Genomic DNA, 23,272 nt, shown 5'->3' with positions numbered 1-23,272 from the left:
AAGAAATTCCGAATCGCAATCGATAATTCGGAGCCGACCGTAAAACGCGCGGTGGGAGCGGCGCTTCTCTTACGAGCGTAGTGCACGCGTACGTTGCATTATGCGAATCTGTAACTAATTGCGCTAAAAATACTATGATACTCGTGGTATGCGGAGGGGGGGGGAGGCAATTAGATGAAACTATGACCCATTAGAAGCAATAACTTGTCGCAAATTACTGCATTGTCGGTGCTTGGAAACGAGAGCTTCGTGTACGATACCAAAATTACGCGTTTCTTTTATTTCTTTATCGAGAAAAGGTCGTCCGTTGTGTGTTATAATTTATATATATGATATATTTCGCTATTATTAATCGTAATAAGAGGTCACGTACGATCATTATCGAGGAAAACGAGAAGCTGCCATATAACCGGTACGACGAAATTCGTTATGAAGAATAACACCCGTCATGTCGGCCGGGTACGATTCGGTAGCCAAATAAAAATCGTCCGTTCTTGCAGCGCACATTTATCAAGATCAAAGATGCAAGGGACGAAATGAATTCCTTGGAGAAAACGCGGTCGGTGGGCTGCGATATCTATGGAAGACTAACGACTTTCGGCGAGTAGCTGCCACCAGATGCAAACGTATTTCGCATACGTTACCGATTCGCCATGCGCTTTATTCGATACAATGTTTGCGAATGTCATCAAAAAGTCTGCGTGAAAATCGAGATATCGTTTAAATTAGAAGCTGGAAAATAAATAATAAAAATATGATTAATCGACATAATTTAAAAAAAAAAAGGCCTGACTTATTGGTAAAGAACAATTGCTTTCTTTTCGCTAGCCAAGAAATCCATCGGCAATTATAATTCGCACGCGATTCCCTACGCAAGCACGATCGATGCGTCGTGAAGCATAACGGCGCGTATTCCACGCGTCGTTGCTCCTCGATTCGAAGCACGGAAGTCGTGTCCCATCTCGCATGTGCGCCCATGCTTTGTTGTTCTTATTCCGGCGGACGCTCGTTAGCCACTCAACACGCAACCCAATTTCTTCTCTCCGCTTCTCTTTCTCGGCTCACCGCTCACCGACCGCTCGCGCATCCTTCGACTGCTTTAATCTCTTCGAGTACACGCACTTCATACGTATTATATCTATACGTTTATTTTGCTTTACGAGATGTTTATGCCTGAATACTTTATAACAAAATAAAAATTTCAAAAATTCTTTTTTTATTGAATATGATTAGTTAGATTACGTCTCTAATTTGTTACAAATCGGATAAATTTATAGCAGATATCCATCGATCTGCAATCAAACATTATATCTCCTTTGCGTGAGTCATATCGAATCGTGATTCCCCCCGAGGACGAGTATAATAGAGAATCGTGCACCACCCAGTAATTTCACGAGCGCGTAAAACCTTTTTATGATATTTTAATCCGTCAGATTGGCGTCGCTTGGAGATTTGTCTCGCTTTTCTACTCGGTTCCATCATGTTACTCCCCGGTCGGATAAGCCTCGGGGGGGGACTGTGGTCCCATTCGCTCGCACTGCTACTGTATCTATCTTGAGGGTTCCCGCGGTGCGCAATTGATGATGAAATATGCACACCGTAAAAGTGACGTCCTTTACCGGTGGCCGAGCTGCGCGACCTTCGTTACGCTATGACTTTAATTTTGTCGCAATTTAGAAGGACTACGGCCGGAATTAATTACCCTCTCACGTTCGTCCGGTGCACTGGCCGCGCCTTGCACCGCACGCACACTCAATATCACCGCTCATCATCTCAAGCCGCATTCGTATTATGTAAACGAACGAGCCAACAAACAAAACAGAATGTTGTGTACACAAAACTGAAATTCTATTGAATTTTTTATTCGTTTTTATATCAATCGTTTATATCAAATACGCTTATTACGGATATATAAAGAAGTGATATATATGCAGATACATATATAAACTTGTTTTTTTCATTTAAACAATGTAAATCCGACTTTATATATTCAGGTTGTTTTTAATTATAATCGTTTAAATTTTTCATTACGCTGGTAATTGGTAATGTTGCAGAAAATGTCAAAACGTGACAAGAAGAAAGAAAGAAAAAAAACATCGTTAGCTCGCTGCAACAGTTCCGCATATCGCGAAAATTAGCGCGATAAAACAGAGTTGAATCTAAAAGAGATGAGTGCCGTATTCCATTTAAATTTACTGTTTTGTTCTATCGCATCTGGTACGATATGGCATAACACAGTTATTCATTAAACCTTCGTTTTGAATCTTCTTTCCGCGAAATATGTGCAATGCATCTTGTTTATGTTGTATATTCAATGCAGTTTTTTCTGCTAATTCTCTGCCATTCAAAAACAAATATCTATAGAAGCATCACGAGCTTTATTTTCGTTAACGATCATTCAGGTAGAAAAACGAAAAAAAACCGATTGTGTCTTATGAATTGCGTTAATCCAGCCATCATTAGCGACGCTTGCGGCAAATTGCAAAATGTAAATCTATAACACAATGTATTCGGGCCAAAATGGGCATTTTTTCGCTCCGACATATAACATATTAAAATTTATTTCGTCGATTGTGTTCAAAGCGTTTGCACGAAGAAATTCCGAATCGCAATCGATAATTCGGAGCCGACCGTAAAACGCGCGGTGGGAGCGGCGCTTCTCTTACGAGCGTAGTGCACGCGTACGTTGCATTATGCGAATCCTCGGAATTGCGAGGAAGAGCTCTGCATCGTGCCTCCTCCGCCTCTCCTCCACCGTCTATGCGGCATCGTCAAGGATTCTCTCGGCGTTTCGAGAGCGCCGGGAAGGGACTTCTCTCGCGGTCCCCAGGTCGTTCCGTTTATCTCGAGCACCGTCGTTTCGCGATGAATAAACAGCAGTCGGGCTTCTTCGAAACAATTTAATCTACATAAGCTAACAGCTACCTGTCTCTGCTAGCATCGCCGGTAGGGAGATTCGAGCCACTCGGTGGAACCGACGTACCGGATGCAAGCGAAGCGGCGGCTTGTCTCTCGCTCGTCTCGCTCGTATACACTCTTGAACGAGATCAGCGTTTGTCCCTCGCGAGTTAGCACGGACCGAGAAAATCAGGTCGAGGAAGGGAACAACAGGAACTGAAAGGACAAGACGACGACGAGGGAAGAGTGCGGGAAAAGATGCCGGGATAGCACCTAGAATCCAGAACTGCCGGCGGAGGAAAACGGAAGGAACGATGGACGAGGTTGGGAAGGGGGTAGGAGAGGAGGTCGGTCGATGGCTTCAAGAATCTACGGGGCCACAAATAAGAGATAAAGCTGGCCTGGCACCTCGTATCTACGATCTAGTCTCCGCATCACTCTTGGGTAGAGAGAAAGGGGAGTGAAGAGGAGGAGATTCTCCTCTGCAGGAGAATCCACCATAGATTGAATTATCGTCCCCGATCGATTCCGAATTTAGCCCTGCCGCTTCTTTGTACCGTTGTTTCCGTTAAGATTGAAATAGACAGCGTAAAGATGGATGTTACGCAATTAACTACGATGGTTTATTATTAAAACCGTGATACGCGCGTGTACCCGCATGATTTTGAAAGATCCGAGCCGGTGCGACGAATTGATTTGTGAGAACGTCGGAGATTTTTCCCCCGATTTCTCAAGCTTGTTTGTTTTTAGAAGGAAGGCTGGCTGGCCAGCCTATGATAAGCACGATGATTTCAAGGAAGTAAGAGACTTTATCCTGCGGAGGTGGAAACTATCTTGCGTCAATATTGACGATATGTTGGCGCATTCGCTTTGTCAGCCGGAGACCGAGAATTGCTTTTCTAACCAGCTCGTTTTCCGTTGTTACCATCAAAAGCATTGCACAGCGTCGAGGACACGCTTATCGCTTCGGTGTAATGCACACTCATGTAGAAACAATTATATCTTAACTTAATATACGGAATACTTTTAAATTCGATTAATTTTTATTTGGATTCATTAACGATGACTTATAATTACGCCTCGAAAATATTTTTTTTTAATGTCAAAAGACGTATTGGATGTACTTACTCTTCTCTTTTAAAATAAATAAATAAATACTACAAAATGTCACGTAAATTCTTGATTTCATTTCTTAATAATTATATCGAAGCTATCCAAAATAAGATAACGTATCTCATGCAGATAACTGCATTGCGATTAACGTTTATTTTATAAAATGAAGCGGTTTTGTCGTCTCTTTTCTTCTTTCAGTCTTCGTGGTGGCACGGTAAGTCAGCGCAAGTCTTTAATTAGCGGACTATTTAGCTTTTATCTTATCGTACCGAGACAAGATCGGATGACTTACGCGCGTCCACGTATAACTTTCTATCCGAACGTCACGACGGAGGGTGGTGCGGGACTTTGATTTTAAATTACTCGGGGAAAAGGGACGCAAAGAAGAAGAAGAAGGAAGAGGAGAATGCGGCAAGAGATATCGAATGATACATGCAACCGAGCACTTACCTCAACATCCCCGGCGGATTTGCGAGAAGCATCATCCTGATAAAAATGCACAATTGCTCGCGCGCCAGCCCGTGAAAGGTACGACCACCGGTACTCGTGCATATATTTCGCATTATCGAATCTTCCGCTCCGGTTATAAAACGATCGATGTTAATTCGGAATTTTCTCTACGATGCGCTAAATGTTTCCCTGAAAAACACAGGTTACTGTGTTACACATTACCCATCTCATTTCACGCTTCGACCGCACTTCCGCACGTGCGACAACGATACGGCCGAAGAAAAAGAAAAGTGATCTCTGTATCAAAGATAAACATAAGTGAAGTGCGAGTAGAAAGTGACTCATTGCCGAACGAGTTTTACAAGTGATACCTTCGATAAGACAGTTAATCGAGTTAGGTAATATCCAATCTCGGCGAAATTAATCGCGTCGAAATCGATAAATGTCAGGCAAACTAAAGCGAAATATATGTTCCACGTATGAATGAGACATATACTGATCGCTTTGTTCAATCCACCTTTTATAGGTACCCCGCCTCCCAGCGACGAGATAAACTTTTTCTTGTGAGTCAATATTTGCTAAATCGCTCGTTTCAGATATGTCAGCCCCACCTGTACGTTACTGCAGAGCATATGACTTCGATGAAATTGATAGTATGCAGCTGTATTTTCTTTTCTGTTTATACCACAGTACGTTCGACGGTTTTTATTCATGAATTGTATTCTGCGGCAAAGTGTTGGGGATAGAAATTTTATAACATTTTCCTGTTACGTTATCTTGGACAAGCCATTTCGGATCGAAACACGTGTAAGTGATTTTATCTTTTATTTCTTTTACGCTTGTATCACTACTATATATCTGCATGTCGTTATTAATCATAATCGTTATTGAGTTCATAACAAGAAAATATTCGTTCTTGAAATATGTTTTCAATTAAATACCAACTTTATCGCTTTTTCTGCAGTCTCTGTATATTCATGTGTTGCCCAAATTATTCTATAATTAATTTTACTTTTTAATACACATATAAAAATATAAAAATAATATTAAATAAGCAATGCAAAATTATAATTAAATAAGCATTGTAAAATTAGATAATAAAATTAAATATAAACTACATTTATGTTTAATGTAATGTTGAGGTAAATGTAGCGCATAAAGAAATGCAATTTATTTCAAAAGTCTTTTAAAATATCGGCAGTTATTACCTCATTTTGTGGATCACTTGACGAACAAATTTGGGTTAATAGCAGGCTCGGCGCGATAATATTCATTTAATGCAATTTAAGTAATTGCTGTCCCATTAAGACGACAGTCTTGCAATCGTTCCGCAAGCACGCGAGGAACTGTCTCGGTACGATAAAACTGCATCAATTTTATCTCCCGATATTTATCGTGGAAGCCACAAACAACTGCGCAACATATTATAGTATTGGGCTGTTATTTTCAGCCATCGAATAATAAAATGAGAAATTTTTATAATATACGCGATAACATCCGCAACAATAGTGATATGCAAATAGAATTCTAATTTGCATGACAGATTGCGAGTACAAAACGATATGGTAATAGGCTAAATTTCTAATTACTAGAGACGGTCATAATAAATTCGAAAATTCACAGTATTCCAGGCAACCACCAGGCAATTAGGCTCGGCTAATGGACTCTAAACTGTCAGTTATGAGTTTCTAGCTTCATGAATGCACGAAATGGTATCACGTATACTTCCTAGCGGATAATGATCCCTGTAGATTTGCGCAATTGCAACAAATAATCGTTATCCAACAACATTGGCTACATAGCAGATAACGTTAATGGCACATATATTATTCAGCAAACGTTTATCCTCGACGATGAAGATTACGCGCGTTTACAGAAACCGGTGTGTGCAACCAATTTAAAAAAAAAAAAAAAACGATTCTCCTTTTGTACGTTTTTGTTAGATAAAATTAATAAGCAAGCGAGTGTTTTTTCTCTCCTTTCCAATAACTTTTACTGCTCGTATTTTCGTTACCGCTGTAACTGATACTTTGCCGTATTCCTCGCTGTATTCCGATATCGGTATCTATAACGCCGCTAATTACTGACTGATTTAATTTCACTAGTAATGCATGCAAGTTAATATGAACAACATATGAGCGAGCCAACAAGGGTGTATTCGTCGGATCTCTACTAACATACAACCGTGTCGGTTAACGTTAATATACTTATCCTTCCGCATTGAATCACACGTAAAACTTTGCCGCGATCGTGGCAGCAAATATGACACCGGCGAATAAGTTCCTAATTTGTTCATAATTACTCGCTCTAAAGCTTCTACATAAATACGGCACCATTTAACGAAGAATCCTTTCCGGATGCTGGAATAAGTATGTGTATCTCATATCGTGAGCAAGCACAAGCATTACTATTTGTCCCATATAATTTCACATGCAACGGCTACAAAGGAGAAGATACGACGAACGTTAACATATCCAGCTGCGCGCGTTAGTATACGCTATGATAATTAACATACTGCCATTATCACCTGTGCATCTGAAAATGATGAAGCAAATTAGTTAAGCCCGACCGCCGTTTTCGGACAAACTCTCGGTCGCGATATTATGGCAATCGTGGTCACTGTCATTAAAGATATTGCGACATGAAACACACTTTAACTCAAAAGTAGTAAACCCTCTCTCTTCGAGAGAAAATATAATAGCACGAATGCTAAGTTGCAGTCAGCTGCCTAATATGATTGACTTTACCGTTGATCTTTTGTGTATTTTGTATCTTTTTATAATAATCTTTATATAAAGAAACACCATGTATACATAAAAAAAAATTGAAAAATAAATAATATCTTTTTATATATAAATTCATATAAGTCATGCACAATTATGTTGTGTGTTTGTCTTATAACCCATAGTAAAATTTTTAAGATTAATATATAAAAAATAAGAAAAAGATACTAAACACAATTCTCCAGTTTGAAATATGATAGAGAATTATAATACGATTTCCGTAATGTAATATGATATATGTGTGTATATATATATATATATTTGTCAGATACCGCGTGACGCAGTTTTCTCGCCGCGCATCCTTCTCGTGCACCAGCTGAATTCGTCGCGTATGCAAAACGCACTACGAGATACGAATCTCAGAGAGCGAATGATAAAAACTTGTTGATGCATTATGGATACTGCACGCTAGATTGCTTTGCGCAAAAACCAAGCTGACCTTAGATTGTCGATCGTTCTTGGTAATACGTACATGTTAAGTAGCGAAGAATAAATTCTTTTGAAAAATAATTCTCTCAGAATGAAGAACATATATGCCACTATCGTGACATTGAATAAGAAGCGGAGAATATTTTCCGCATCTGTATACACGTGTGTAATATTTTTTTTCTTCTCACTTTTAAATCGCCTTTTCTAATTAGATAAATCCGTTAAGTTTTATGTCATGATCGTGGATGAAACGATCGGCATCCTTAACATAGCATGTATATTCATAACGCTTTTCAAAAACTATCCGCAGAGATCGCCGCTTCAAGAAGTAAAACGGCGAAGGAACGCTGAACTTTGCTCTTTACCGTACGAACCGTACGCTGTCGCTTGGCGAGACATTATTACGATCATTACTACTTGTCGTGTTTCCCCTCTCGCAACGCGCACGAGGTCGCGTTGAATTCGAATTCCGGTGAGAAACCTCCGTAACTCTCGTGTACGCCTCGTCGCATTTGCATATGTAAAACGCCTCGTGCGAGATGCGCGGATAATATCGGTTATCAATCTCGATTAGGTATAAATTAAATCGCGCGCAAAAATATGTCGAGCAAAACACGCGAGAATAAAAGACGAATGGGATGGTTTGCTCGAGCGGATAAAACGCTTTCGCATCTCGCTGCGATTTCGTCTGGGCGCGAAACCAGCCGGTGTCGAGACTCCACCAACAGGTCCGGGGAACCAACTCGCCGGACTAGTTAATAAATTATCGTAGTATCCGCCATCTTCATCCGCGTACAGACTCGCGTCGCCGGCAAAATAAAAGCTCGCGGAAAGTATAAGAAGGAAAAAAAGGAGAGATAAATATCTCGCGTCGTCGAGATGTTTTTCTCCAACTTGCGTTTTAACGAATCCTGAACGCGGGGAGTCGCGTCGTTGCGGATTGGCCTGTCCGTTAATGGAGTCGTTGCGTATTGCCGTAGCCGGACTCTGTCGTATTCTAAGCCATAATGGCCGACGATAAAATCTGCCTATATATTCCTGCGCGCTCGACCGACCTTAATTAACGCCGCCGGTTCTCGCGTCTTCTTGTCGATCCATGAACGTTTCACGCAGACGAAATCTCGTCCAATTCTCGGAAGATCGTACATCTAAAGAGAGAGAGAGAGAAAAAGATATAAAAAGAGAGACAAATTCGAGTGGCCTTGGTGGCCTTCGACCTTGGCGCTTCGATCCATTTCCGATCAGCAGTTGATCGGAAATATAGACCCTAATAAATGGAACAGATGCGCGGCGCGTCTGAGAAGCGTTTTTAGAACAATGTTCATTAATGTTGCCCGGCAAGTTTAAGAAGATAATTAACTTGGAATCTTGATCAAATTTTCTCGCTTAAAATGCCCTATTGTATGAATAATGCCTACATTTTCTGAGAAAATGTCACTATTTTATTTTACGCATTCTTGCCGTCAAATAAATAATATAAATTAAGCGCAGAAAGAGAGTGAGAAAGAGAGAGAATAAAATCTCCCCTAAATATCACAATTTTCAAGTAAATGCAATTATGATTTATATACGACGTGGCTGTCTCAAAGTATGAAATTATGATATTGAGTTTAACTGACGAGAGTTCCACGATATCGGACTACTCGTATCGATAGATTGGTCTAATCACGGATTTAGTGTATCCGAGGACTTTTTGTAAAAATAAAGACATATAAAAATATACATACACATTATATAGTATTTTCTCAGTCACCGGGTATAAAGACGTGGGTGTGCACCGATTCGCCAAAAAGGCGACGAACGGAATCCGAGCCGGCGCCGAAAACGCATGCCGTACCTGCGTACTTCCTCCTGCGAGGAAGGTCGCGCTTATTTGCGCGGGACTGCCTTAACCATAAATGGGGCGCAGCCTCCGGGCAGTAGCTTTTTTACGATCATGCCGGATCGCCGCTGTTGAATATTACATCGAATCTGTAAACGATATATTAAACAATTTTAACAATCAGTATTTAGTATTTTTGAAAAATCCACGAATATCATTGATATTCGTTCGAGTAAGACTCGACGTATAATAAAGAAAATATTAGGAATAGGAATAAATATTAGATATTAGGAAGAGCAATTTGGAATTATTTTACTTCAATTATTCCCAATTTTTAATTCATTATGCGTTAAATTTTACTAATGCTGCGCTTACTCTATTAGCGAAACAATGATGATAATTGAGAAGCGAGTCCCATAAATCTCGAACTTCATAAGATTCGTTCAAATGAGCATTATTTAAAGCCGTATCTGTGTATAAATTATCTGGCGCCATATTTCCAAATTACGATGCCCGTAATTTACAGGGTCCCGGCGCTCTTTAATCGCGCGTGTCGTACACACACACGGTCTCGTCTAACATAAGGTTGAACCTTACAAATTACGGACTTGCTCCTCTCTCTCTCTCTCTCTCTCTTTCGTGAATTCCGAAAGTACGCGTGCACCGTGAATGTCACAAGCGTGTGCATTAAACTATACCGTGGTTTCGGGCAGGAGAGGCGTTCTTTCGCGTTAGTTCGTGCGACCTTCATCGGACCTCGTCGATGAGAGATATGCCACGCGAGTGAGAACGCAGCGTGGATCTACAGGGTGGCGAATAAAAAAAGCCGGCCCCGTTAATTATCTCGCGAGGTAAAGACCAAAGTCACGGCGACGTTCGAGAAAAGGAAACCCTGATTGATATCGGAGGAAATTGGAACGAGATGAAGAATCCTTCTTTTCTATCTTATGCCTCGCTACGAAGGGAGAATTGATAATAAAAATTTTATTTTTTAGGAACACACGCAAAAAAGAGAGAAAAACAAAACGCGTGCGTACGTAGATCATATATTGTACGAATTTATCAAATGTAAATTATCGTTACTAATAAATTATATTGAATAAGACGTGGTTATCAAATTTTTTAAGAGATTAACGGAGCGTATAACGATCTTGAAATTATAAATTAATATGATATATTTAAAAATATAACAATATAACAGAAAGCTTATTCAATTTAAATGAGAATATAGAAATACACTCTTCAGAACAATATGCAATAAACCGATAACATTTTCATATTACATTACATTTAACATACAAGTATAGTTCACAAAATTAATATTAATATTTTATATCTTGAAATTATAAATTAATATGATATATTTAAGTTTTAAAAAATATAACAGAAAGCTTATTCAATTTAAATGAGAATATAGAAATACACTCTTCAGAACAATATGCAATAAACCGATAACACGAGTATATTTTCATATTTCAATATTTAATGAAAACAACAATGTGTCGATAAGTGTTGATTCTAAGAAAAAAAAAGACTAAAACGTATGCAGTAAGTATTGGTTTTGACTTGTAGATTCGGCTGTAATAATAAAAGAACGGTAAAATGAGGTATCTAGAATAAAACACATTTGCAGCAGTTGAAACGCATGTGACGACGAAGCACGAGGAAATTCGCATCCTGAGTCATATGCGCAATGAAAAATGTTTATTATTACAATTATTGTACGACGTATATAACCGTCGACTTGCTAGTATTCAATATCAGTTACCAAAGCTTCAGCAAAATGAAACTTGCTGTAGGCTTTATTATAGCCTGTTTATCCTTAACATACGCATTTGTCGATAATGACATAGCATTAGCTAATGCGCAAGCTAACGCCGAAGCAAATGCAAAATCATCCGCGCAAAGTGAAACAAGCGCTAGTGCTCCAGCTCTAAGTCATACATACGAAAAAGATGTATTTTCTGCTGCACAAGCAACAGCCAATGCAAACGCTACAAGCGCAGGAAATGCGTTAGCTGATGCACAAACAGCAGCTAGTGCGAATGCCATATCTCGTAGAGAAAAGACGTTAGCTAATACACAAGATCTTGAAATTATAAATTAATATGATATATTTAAGTTTTAAAAAATATAACAGAAAGCTTATTCAATTTAAATGAGAATATAGAAATACACTCTTCAGAACAATATGCAATAAACCGATAACACGAGTATATTTTCATATTTCAATATTTAATGAAAACAACAATGTGTCGATAAGTGTTGATTCTAAGAAAAAAAAAGACTAAAACGTATGCAGTAAGTATTGGTTTTGACTTGTAGATTCGGCTGTAATAATAAAAGAACGGTAAAATGAGGTATCTAGAATAAAACACATTTGCAGCAGTTGAAACGCATGTGACGACGAAGCACGAGGAAATTCGCATCCTGAGTCATATGCGCAATGAAAAATGTTTATTATTACAATTATTGTACGACGTATATAACCGTCGACTTGCTAGTATTCAATATCAGTTACCAAAGCTTCAGCAAAATGAAACTTGCTGTAGGCTTTATTATAGCCTGTTTATCCTTAACATACGCATTTGTCGATAATGACATAGCATTAGCTAATGCGCAAGCTAACGCCGAAGCAAATGCAAAATCATCCGCGCAAAGTGAAACAAGCGCTAGTGCTCCAGCTCTAAGTCATACATACGAAAAAGATGTATTTTCTGCTGCACAAGCAACAGCCAATGCAGACGCTACAAGCGCAGGAAATGCGTTAGCTGATGCACAAACAGCAGCTAGTGCGAATGCCATATCTCGTAGAGAAAAGACGTTAGCTAATACACAAGCAGCAACTACTGCAAACGCCGCAAGCTCATCTCGTAGAGGAAATGCATTAGCTAATGCAGAAGCAGCAGCCAGTGCAAACGCCGCAAGTTCGTCTCGTGGAAGAAATGCATTAGCTAATGCACAAGCAGCAGCCAGTGCAAACACCGCAAGTTCATCGCGTGGAGGAAAAGCGTTATCCAATGCAGAAGCAGCAGCCAGTGCAAATGCCGTAAGTTCATCTCGTGAAAGAAATTCGTTAGCTAATGCACAAGCAGCAGCCAGTGCAAATGCCGCAAGTTTATCTCGTGGAAAAAATTCGTTAGCTAATGCACAAGCAGTAGCCAGTGCAAATGCCGCAAGTTCATCGCGTGGAGGAAATTCGTTAGCTAATGCACAAGCAGCAGCCAGTGCAAATGCCGCAAGTTTATCTCGTGGAAAAAATTCGTTAGCTAATGCACAAGCAGTAGCCAGTGCAAATGCCGCAAGTTCATCGCGTGGAGGAAATTCGTTAGCTAATGCACAAGCAGCAGCCAGTGCAAATGCCGCAAGTTTATCTCGTGGAAAAAATTCGTTAGCTAATGCACAAGCAGTAGCCAGTGCAAATGCCGCAAGTTCATCGCGTGGAGGAAATTCGTTAGCTAATGCACAAGCAGCAGCCAGTGCAAATGCCGCAAGTTTATCTCGTGGAAAAAATTCGTTAGCTAATGCACAAGCAGTAGCCAGTGCAAATGCCGCAAGTTCATCGCGTGGAGGAAATTCGTTAGCTAATGCACAAGCAGCAGCCAGTGCAAATGCCGCAAGTTTATCTCGTGGAAAAAATTCGTTAGCTAATGCACAAGCAGTAGCCAGTGCAAATGCCGCAAGTTCATCGCGTGGAGGAAATTCGTTAGCTAATGCACAAGCAGCAGCCAGTGCAAATGCCGCAAGTTTATCTCGTGGAAAAAATTCGTTAGCTAATGCACAAGCAGTAGCCAGTGCAAATGCCGCAAGTTCATCGCGTGGAGGAAATTCGTTAGCTAATGCACAAGCAGCAGCCAGTGCAAATGCCGCAAGTTTATCTCGTGGAAAAAATTCGTTAGCTAATGCACAAGCAGTAGCCAGTGCAAATGCCGCAAGTTCATCGCGTGGAGGAAATTCGTTAGCTAATGCACAAGCAGCAGCCAGTGCAAATGCCGCAAGTTTATCTCGTGGAAAAAATTCGTTAGCTAATGCACAAGCAGTAGCCAGTGCAAATGCCGCAAGTTCATCGCGTGGAGGAAATTCGTTAGCTAATGCACAAGCAGCAGCCAGTGCAAATGCCGCAAGTTTATCTCGTGGAAAAAATTCGTTAGCTAATGCACAAGCAGTAGCCAGTGCAAATGCCGCAAGTTCATCGCGTGGAGGAAATTCGTTAGCTAATGCACAAGCAGCAGCCAGTGCAAATGCCGCAAGTTTATCTCGTGGAAAAAATTCGTTAGCTAATGCACAAGCAGTAGCCAGTGCAAATGCCGCAAGTTCATCGCGTGGAGGAAATTCGTTAGCTAATGCACAAGCAGCAGCCAGTGCAAATGCCGCAAGTTTATCTCGTGGAAAAAATTCGTTAGCTAATGCACAAGCAGTAGCCAGTGCAAATGCCGCAAGTTCATCGCGTGGAGGAAATTCGTTAGCTAATGCACAAGCAGCAGCCAGTGCAAATGCCGCAAGTTTATCTCGTGGAAGAAATTCGTTAGCTAATGCACAAGCAGTAGCCAGTGCAAATGCCGCAAGTTCATCGCGTGGAGGAAATTCGTTAGCTAATGCACAAGCAGCAGCCAGTGCAAATGCCGCAAGTTTATCTCGTGGAAGAAATTCGTTAGCTAATGCACAAGCAGTAGCCAGTGCAAATGCCGCAAGTTCATCGCGTGGAGGAAATTCGTTAGCTAATGCACAAGCAGCAGCCAGTGCAAATGCCGCAAGTTTATCTCGTGGAAGAAATTCGTTAGCTAATGCACAAGCAGTAGCCAGTGCAAATGCCGCAAGTTCATCGCGTGGAGGAAATTCGTTAGCTAATGCACAAGCAGCAGCCAGTGCAAATGCCGCAAGTTTATCTCGTGGAAGAAATTCGTTAGCTAATGCACAAGCAGTAGCCAGTGCAAATGCCGCAAGTTCATCGCGTGGAGGAAATTCGTTAGCTAATGCACAAGCAGCAGCCAGTGCAAATGCCGCAAGTTTATCTCGTGGAAGAAATTCGTTAGCTAATGCACAAGCAGTAGCCAGTGCAAATGCCGCAAGTTCATCGCGTGGAGGAAATTCGTTAGCTAATGCACAAGCAGCAGCCAGTGCAAATGCCGCAAGTTTATCTCGTGGAAGAAATTCGTTAGCTAATGCACAAGCAGTAGCCAGTGCAAATGCCGCAAGTTCATCGCGTGGAGGAAATTCGTTAGCTAATGCACAAGCAGCAGCCAGTGCAAATGCCGCAAGTTTATCTCGTGGAAGAAATTCGTTAGCTAATGCACAAGCAGTAGCCAGTGCAAATGCCGCAAGTTCATCGCGTGGAGGAAATTCGTTAGCTAATGCACAAGCAGCAGCCAGTGCAAATGCCGCAAGTTTATCTCGTGGAAGAAATTCGTTAGCTAATGCACAAGCAGTAGCCAGTGCAAATGCCGCAAGTTCATCGCGTGGAGGAAATTCGTTAGCTAATGCACAAGCAGCAGCCAGTGCAAATGCCGCAAGTTTATCTCGTGGAAGAAATTCGTTAGCTAATGCACAAGCAGTAGCCAGTGCAAATGCCGCAAGTTCATCGCGTGGAGGAAATTCGTTAGCTAATGCACAAGCAGCAGCCAGTGCAAATGCCGCAAGTTTATCTCGTGGAAGAAATTCGTTAGCTAATGCACAAGCAGTAGCCAGTGCAAATGCCGCAAGTTCATCGCGTGGAGGAAATTCGTTAGCTAATGCACAAGCAGCAGCCAGTGCAAATGCCGCAAGTTTATCTCGTGGAAGAAATTCGTTAGCTAATGCACAAGCAGTAGCCAGTGCAAATGCCGCAAGTTCATCGCGTGGAGGAAATTCGTTAGCTAATGCACAAGCAGCAGCCAGTGCAAATGCCGCAAGTTTATCTCGTGGAAGAAATTCGTTAGCTAATGCACAAGCAGTAGCCAGTGCAAATGCCGCAAGTTCATCGCGTGGAGGAAATTCGTTAGCTAATGCACAAGCAGCAGCCAGTGCAAATGCCGCAAGTTTATCTCGTGGAGGAAATTCGTTAGCTAATGCACGAGCAGCAGCTAGTGCGAATACTGCTAGTTCATCGCGAGCAGCAGCTATCGCCAATGCAATAAGCACCGCACGTGGAAGAAGCGGAACATCTGCCGAATCTAATGCACGAGCAGCAGCTAGTGCGAATGCTGCAAGCTCATCTCGTGGAGAAAATGCATTAGCTAATGCAGAAGCAGCAGCCAGTGCAAATGCCGCAAGTTCATCGCGTGGAGGAAAAGGGTTATCCAACGCACAAGTCGCAGTTAGTGCGAATGCAATAAGCGCCACACGTGGAAGAGGCGGAACATCTGCCGAATCTATTGCACGAGCAGCAGCCAGTGCAAATGCCGCAAGTTCATCTCGTGGAGGAAATTCGTTAGCTAATGCACAAGCAGCAGCCAGTGCAAACGCCGCAAGTTCATCGCGTGGAGGAAAAGCGTTATCTAACGCACAAGTAGCGGCTATCGTCAATGCAATAAGAGCCGCACGTAGAAGAGGCGATACATCTGCTGAATCTAATGCACAAGCAGCAGCTAGAGCGAATGCTGCAAGTACTTCTCGTGGAGAAAATGCGTTAGCTATTGCGCGGGCAGCAGCCAGCGCAAACGCTGCAAGCGCATCTCGTGAAAGAAGTGCGTTAGCTGATGCACGTGCAACAGCAGGCGCAAATGCTGCAACTGCATCTCGTAGAGAAAATGCGGAAACTATTGCAGCCGCGGAAGCAACAGCTAGTGCAAGAGCTGCAAATAAAGCACGGAATAGCCATCGCGACATTGAAAACAGTAAAAATGATGTTCACATTCACAAATGCGGCAAGGATCATAGTATGGAAATACATAAATGGCGTGATCATAATGGAGGAGTACATGTTATAAGCTCTTCACGTTCTGAAGGTAAGGCCGGAGCAAATAGTGCCGCTTCTGCACAAGCGGTAAGTAGTAGTAAAACAATCGGGCCAGATTGGGGCAAACAACTTGAAAGATTTAAAGTAATTGACATTTTAGATTTTTATAATAAAGGTAGAAATGAAAGAAAATCTGAATATGAGCAAACAATAGCTCAAAGTTTGGCTAACGCAAGAGCTACAAGTGAAACATATGGAAAGAATGACGCTGCTGCATCTGCACAAGCTGCTGCTAGTGCCAATGCTGCCAGTAGCGCATATGGAAGCAAATATGGAAGCGCAGTAGCCACTGCCAACAGTCAAGCGAGCGCAACTGCATTAAGCCATAGAAGACATTACAAGAATCATAACAAGAACTGGAAATATCACGGTCATCATAGAAGCTACGAAAATCTGCATGATTCTTCAGAGGAAAAGCTATGGCCGAAACATGATGAATCTTTTAATGTAATTTACCGAAGAAGGAGAGCAATCAGTGATGCAGCAGCTTTAGGTCAAAGCGGCGCTATTGCTACGAGTAATAAACGTAAAGGAATTTCTATTGCCAAAAGTAACAGCGCATCCAACGCTGCTGCTGCTGCTCTGAACAATGTACGTGAAGGAACTTCTATTGTCAAAAGTAGTAGCGCATCCAACGCTGCTGCTGATACTCTAAGCAATGGACGAAAAGGAATCGCTAATGCTGCAGCAAACAGTGCATCTAATGCTGTTGGTTTAACTCATAATCTAAAAGGAGCTGATACTGTAGTTAAAAAGCTATGGCGAAGAAGGAGAGCAATCAGTGATGCAGCGGCTTCAGGTCAAAGCGGCGCTATTGCTACGAGTAATAAACATAAAGGAATTTCTATTGCCAAAAGTAACAGCGCATCCAACGCTGCTGCTGCTGCTCTGAACGATGCACGTGAAGGAACTTCTATTGCCAAAAGTAGTAGCGCATCCAACGCTGCTGCTGATACTCTAAGCAATGGACGAAAAGGAATCGGTAATGCTGCAGCAAACAGCGCATCAAATGCTGTTGCTCTAACTAGTCTAAGAGGAGCTAATACTGTAGTTAAAAAGCTATGGCGAAGAAGGAGAGCAATCAGTGATGCAGCGGCTTCAGGTCAAAGCGGCGCTATTGCTACGAGTAATAAACATAAAGGAATTTCTATTGCCAAAAGTAACAGCGCATCCAACGCTGCTGCTGCTGCTCTGAACAATGTACGTGAAGGAACTTCTATTGTCAAAAGTAGTAGCGCATCCAACGCTGCTGCTGATACTCTAAGCAATGGACGAAAAGGAATCGGTAATGCTGCAGCAAACAGCGCATCAAATGCTGTTGCTCTAACTAGTCTAAGAGGAGCTAATACTGTAGTTAAAAAGCTATGGCGAAGAAGGAGAGCAATCAGTGATGCAGCGGCTTCAGGTCAAAGCGGCGCTATTGCTACGAGTAATAAACATAAAGGAATTTCTATTGCCAAAAGTAACAGCGCATCCAACGCTGCTGCTGCTGCTCTGAACAATGTACGTGAAGGAACTTCTATTGTCAAAAGTAGTAGCGCATCCAACGCTGCTGCTGATACTCTAAGCAATGGACGAAAAGGAATCGGTAATGCTGCAGCAAACAGCGCATCAAATGCTGTTGCTCTAACTAGTCTAAAAGGAGCTAATACTGTAGTTAAAAAGCTATGGCGAAGAAGGAGAGCAATCAGTGATGCAGCAGCTTTAGGTCAAAGCGGCGCTATTGCTACGAGTAATAAACGTAAAGGAATTTCTATTGCCAAAAGTAACAGCGCATCCAACGCTGCTGCTGCTGCTCTGAACAATGTACGTGAAGGAACTTCTATTGTCAAAAGTAGTAGCGCATCCAACGCTGCTGCTGATACTCTAAGCAATGGACGAAAAGGAATCGGTAATGCTGCAGCAAACAGCGCATCAAATGCTGTTGCTCTAACTAGTCTAAGAGGAGCTAATACTGTAGTTAAAAAGCTATGGCGAAGAAGGAGAGCAATCAGTGATGCAGCGGCTTCAGGTCAAAGCGGCGCTACTGCTATGAGTAATGGACGTGAAGGGACTTCTATTGCCAAAAGTAACAGCGCATCCAACGCTGCTGCTGCTGCTCTGAACAATGTACGTGAAGGAACTTCTATTGTCAAAAGTAGTAGCGCATCCAACGCTGCTGCTGATACTCTAAGCAATGGACGAAAAGGAATCGGTAATGCTGCAGCAAACAGCGCATCAAATGCTGTTGCTCTAACTAGTCTAAGAGGAGCTAATACTGTAGTTAAAAAGCTATGGCGAAGAAGGAGAGCAATCAGTGATGCAGCGGCTTCAGGTCAAAGCGGCGCTACTGCTATGAGTAATGGACGTGAAGGGACTTCTATTGCCAAAAGTAACAGCGCATCCAACGCTGCTGCTACTCTAAACAATAAACGAAAAGGAGTCGCTAATGCTGCAGCAAATAGCGCATCTGATGCTGTTGCTATAATAATCTAAAAGGAGCCACTAATGCCGCAGCCAACAATGCATCCTATGCTGCCGCTGCTGCAAGGAGCAGTTAAATCTTAGTTCTTATATCGAGTTTTTTTTTTATAAGGAAAAAGGGAGAGAGACGTTTTTAAGTATGGGATAATAATTATTAAAAATAATTTTGTTTTGTAGAAATATAGATTCAATTAAACTGCATTTTATAAAACATTATATGTCTCTCATAATTTTCCAAGCAATATCTGTATTATAGTAACACTCTTAATTTCAATATTGAAACTCTTATAAATTTTATAACTCTTGAAAATTTTTACGATATAAGAAAAAAAATATTGTCTTATACAATACAATATAATCTTTTGTAGATTTTTTCTTGCAAATAATTTCAAAATTTTTGCATTTATGCTGGTTAATAAATAATAACAAAGAGTCCATTTTAATAATAAAGACTGAATTCTAGTTATGTATAATTTCATACGTATTTTGTTTCACTACATTGTTTACATTATTTTATTCATTAATCATTATTAATGATGGATTGTAAATTGCAATCAGTAAGATTACATTAATAGTCACGGCAGTCAATAAATTTGTCTTGCATTATGTTATATTTCTGAAAGTATCGCACCGTCACGGCGATGACTTTTGCTCCGGTTCGCGTATATTGATAGCTTTATAGTTTTATTATTCACAGCCTTTACTTTCGCGCAAGAGTAAATACATACGAGACTTGCCTGATCCGTCGAACCTGCGCGCTAGAGCATGTTTTATTGAAGCACTTATCGTAGTAGACGTGTTGAATATAAAAATCTTACGATCACTCGAATTTATCGTACGCTGCCGCTTAGACATTCGCCGCTCCGTCATGGTATAGTGCACACAAGCCGATAAAATATTATCGTTGCTATTTATACTTGTCAGAAAAAAAATTGCGTTATTCAATTACCACAGACGCAAGTTGTCGCGTTCGTCAATAATTATTTGCAACGCGGCATTCGAACGCATAGTTTCATTTATCGTTTCTATATCGCGTAGAGAACCGGAGAGAGAAACGGTTCTATCGTAGGTAATCTTATTTATCTTTGTGAAATATCACTCTATGTATCGATAACGTATTATTAAATAAATTTCGATTGCCTTTTGTACACGTTAAAGTTGATGTGTTTATATATTATGTATCTATGTTTGTTTTTCTCATTATGCACTATGCAAATAGAATGTTTATATAAATGTATTTTATGCTTTTAAATACTCGATTCATAATCGAAATGATATATTGTACAATGTGACTAAAAGATGACATACTTTCTAAGTATTAGTCCTTGCCGTAGATAAGTTTCTTAAGAATTTTTGCAAAATTTAAAATTTTAATTAAGTTGATTTAAATTTAATAAAGTTTAACAAACGAAACCAAGTTAAACAATGCGAGTCTGTATGATTAAGGAGATTATTTAGATTGGCTAGTTTAAATACACTATAGAGTATCGTGAAATCGCAGTTTATACCATGCGAATAGAGATGATGAATAAGGCAGAAGTGGAAGCGATACGAGACTTTTCCATTTCCTACAGTCATTCTCTAAATAATGATATTATGGAAGCAGATTATATCGCAATAATATAAATAGGAATACATTAATATAGAGTTATACTTGCATCGTATTCCATTTAACTTTCTCGAAACAAAAATCCTGCGATGAATATACTTTTGTGATAAATGCTTGAATTCAAAATTGAGGACGAAAATTGAGTCCGCAATATGATGATTTAGAATCTTGATAATCGAACCGCGAGATGTTTCTATTTCCAATATTTCGCAATTCGCATTCGGAGCAGACACGATACAATGCCTGGTTATTGGTGGGCGGTAGCAGGGTGTCGTTTATTGCAGGAGTCGCTTCGCTGCAATGATAGCGTCGCGTAATGCTACGGATGAGACTATCTGCGGAACGTAATGCAGCAGAGTACGGATTCGGGTAGGTGTGGAGGATGGGTAGTCAAATGAGTGGGGCACGAATATAGGATGATTATGTCACGGTGTGATGTACGAGGATTGGCAACGTGCCATGCGGTCATCCGACCGCAGCATACAGCATCCTCTCCTTGTATCTCCCATCTTTATTCGATGGTACCTTGATCTCTTATTCCATGAGCTTCTTATCGCTTATAATGATAATCGATATGCCAAAAAATGAATGTTACGTTATCAAACGTTATTAATCACTCGTGTGTGGCATCAATTAATCATTTATATTACAATCATACGCCACATAAAGTTTACAAACATTTGTGTATAATAAAAAGATGGTAATCTTGCATATATCGTGAAAGAAATATGAGATAATTGTAAAGGATGTAGTTAAATATCTCTCTACACGTTGAGATATATAAATATGATAATATTCCCACGCATTCATTTATATACTGCCTCGTACATCTCTCGCCACAAAGAAAGAGCTTGTAGTTTGAAGTGAAAAGTTTGTTAACACACTTTGTGGTTGCAATTCTGGCAACTCTCCCTCCATGGGTGGTGCTGTAAACTTTAAGGCACTGTGACTTCAGGAGGCCCATGTGTGAGTTAGTTTAATGTTCGGTGCAGCTAACCGAATCACTCTCTCGTCCCGATAAGACCTACCGCGGAAGAAATTTTTCGTCATGCTCGCACGAATCGTGGCATGTCGTACCGACGACCAGTTTAATCGAAGCAATGTTCCATTACCGGATAAAATATTACGTGCTTTTTAAATTCTGCAGCAACATCGACAACGTTGACTCCGATGCATTCTTCTTTGTACGATCGCGTTCTGCGTCGAGCAGAAAAAAAAACGAGACAGATAAAATACGGGAAAGAAAAAAAGGATAAGAATCATATATACGGTACGCACAGCACGCATCATGTTGCAAAAGCTATGCAGAGGACAGTTGTGTAACGCTTAGTAGCGTTTGATGTATTTATTACGCAACACTCACGTGGTCTTTTTCACATGCACGTGTGCCCTCGTAACGTGATGTACAAAGTATACATGTAAAATGAAATGTATCTGCGTCGCAAAGTTTGCACAAATCGCTCTGCCATTATATGATGCAATGACTTTAAAATTCATCGATCCAAGCTTGTTAATGAACTTGTGATTCAATGAGAGATCATGTCGTGCGCTTTCTCTGATTCATAAATCAAACTGACAAAAGTACTTGTTCAATGTTCACTTCGATCACAGCTTTTTAAACTTTTTGCACATAATTAACTTTATCTCAGCGAATTCTACCGGAAAAAAAAAGTTATTAGCTAAATCGTCTTTTCCGTCTAACCCTTTCAAGGGTCATAAAAATTCCTTCGAAAAAACAAGAACGAAAGCACGCGGCTCTTACCGTAAATTCCTGTGAATGACACGGATCGTAGGAATTCTTATCCCACGGTCAGAAACCGAGAGAAATTGGTCGTAGACAACGACGAAGCCTGTGACAGTGTCACAGGACTTCGCGGTTTCGGGCGGTGGCAAACGAGCACCTGACGACGTTGCATTCCAGGTTCAAAAACGCTTGTCCTGGATGACTCAACCGGTCGTACAACAAACCACCTGCACGCATAGAAAGAAACCTGCTATGTGCAACATTGGATATTCGATTACCAGCTCCAACCGTGCCTTCTAGGAAGTGCAAAGTTCGTGATTATTTTTTTGCGCTTCATTTAAAAATATTTATTAAAAAACTATATTTTTTTATTCATCAAAACAAAGAAAATTTATACTTACAATTAGTTATAAATATATTACATATATATATTAACATTCTCAATTAGAAACTGACTATTTTTCAAATCTTTGTGCATACTACTAAATTTAATCGCATTTTCACCGCGTATATATTGCATCATTGGATAACATATAATAAATTAATTTAATTGCTTAATTTAATTACTCACGTCGTTACACATTTGAGAAAAGTCGTGTTGAACGATAAGTCGCGCGTCGTAGTATAAATACTGTTCTCGGAGATCGTCGTAACCGGCTGTCACCTGTCAGTACATCTTGCAATCGGCCAGGTAACGACGGTTACACGAGCTTCGCGTGAGATAAGCACCGACGAGAGAGTCCGGAACGTTCGAAACTACACGATACACGCATTTGCGTGCACATGCGCGCATCCAGACTCTCGTAGCAAAAAATCTCCAGGATCAATTTCGAAGTTCTCGGTAGCTCTCGCCCCCGCGTGAGGGCATAATTTAATTTTTCAAGAGCGGCTTTCTCTCTTTTTCTTTCATATAACTAGCTCGCGCAATGATGCGTCGCCGTTGGTTTGTTATGATGGTCGACCGATGGAATAAATGACTGCGCGCTAGACGTACAAAATAAATTATAAAATATGCGCCCGTAAGAGC

General features: G+C 40.7%; 2 protein-coding genes, 1 long non-coding RNA gene and 1 pseudogene across 3 annotated transcripts; 3 read left to right on the top strand and 1 right to left on the bottom strand.

The window, feature by feature from the left end:
• Window positions 1–7,496: 7,496 nt before the first annotated feature.
• On the bottom strand, window positions 7,497–10,609 carry LOC115239314. The gene is made up of 3 exons (XR_003884618.1): window positions 9,871–10,609; window positions 9,401–9,644; window positions 7,497–8,821 (listed from the first exon to the last, which is right to left on the bottom strand). It is a non-coding gene; the product is annotated as an uncharacterized LOC115239314 (long non-coding RNA).
• Window positions 10,610–12,031: 1,422 nt separating this feature from the next.
• On the top strand, window positions 12,032–12,656 carry LOC115239318 (uncharacterized transmembrane protein DDB_G0289901-like). Its single transcript, XM_029813788.1, has 2 exons — window positions 12,032–12,544; window positions 12,639–12,656. Exons 1-2 carry the CDS (start codon window positions 12,032–12,034, stop codon window positions 12,654–12,656), a joined length of 531 nt encoding a protein of 176 aa, XP_029669648.1.
• A 72-nt stretch (window positions 12,657–12,728) lies between these two features.
• Window positions 12,729–15,905, top strand: LOC115239313 (annotated as a pseudogene).
• A 264-nt stretch (window positions 15,906–16,169) lies between these two features.
• On the top strand, window positions 16,170–18,904 carry LOC115239317 (spidroin-1-like). The gene is made up of 2 exons (XM_029813787.1): window positions 16,170–16,307; window positions 16,424–18,904. The coding sequence occupies exons 1-2, from the start codon at window positions 16,170–16,172 to the stop codon at window positions 18,902–18,904; spliced, it is 2,619 nt and encodes an 872-aa protein (XP_029669647.1).
• The last annotated feature ends 4,368 nt before the right edge of the window (window positions 18,905–23,272 follow it).

The sequence above is a fragment of the Formica exsecta genome, unplaced genomic scaffold (genome assembly GCF_003651465.1).
Source record: "Formica exsecta isolate Colony F162 unplaced genomic scaffold, ASM365146v1 scaffold370, whole genome shotgun sequence".
NCBI lineage: Eukaryota > Metazoa > Arthropoda > Insecta > Hymenoptera > Formicidae > Formica > Formica exsecta.
The sequence above is the reverse complement of the archived record's forward strand: the minus strand, read 5'-3'. Positions and strand labels throughout refer to the sequence as shown.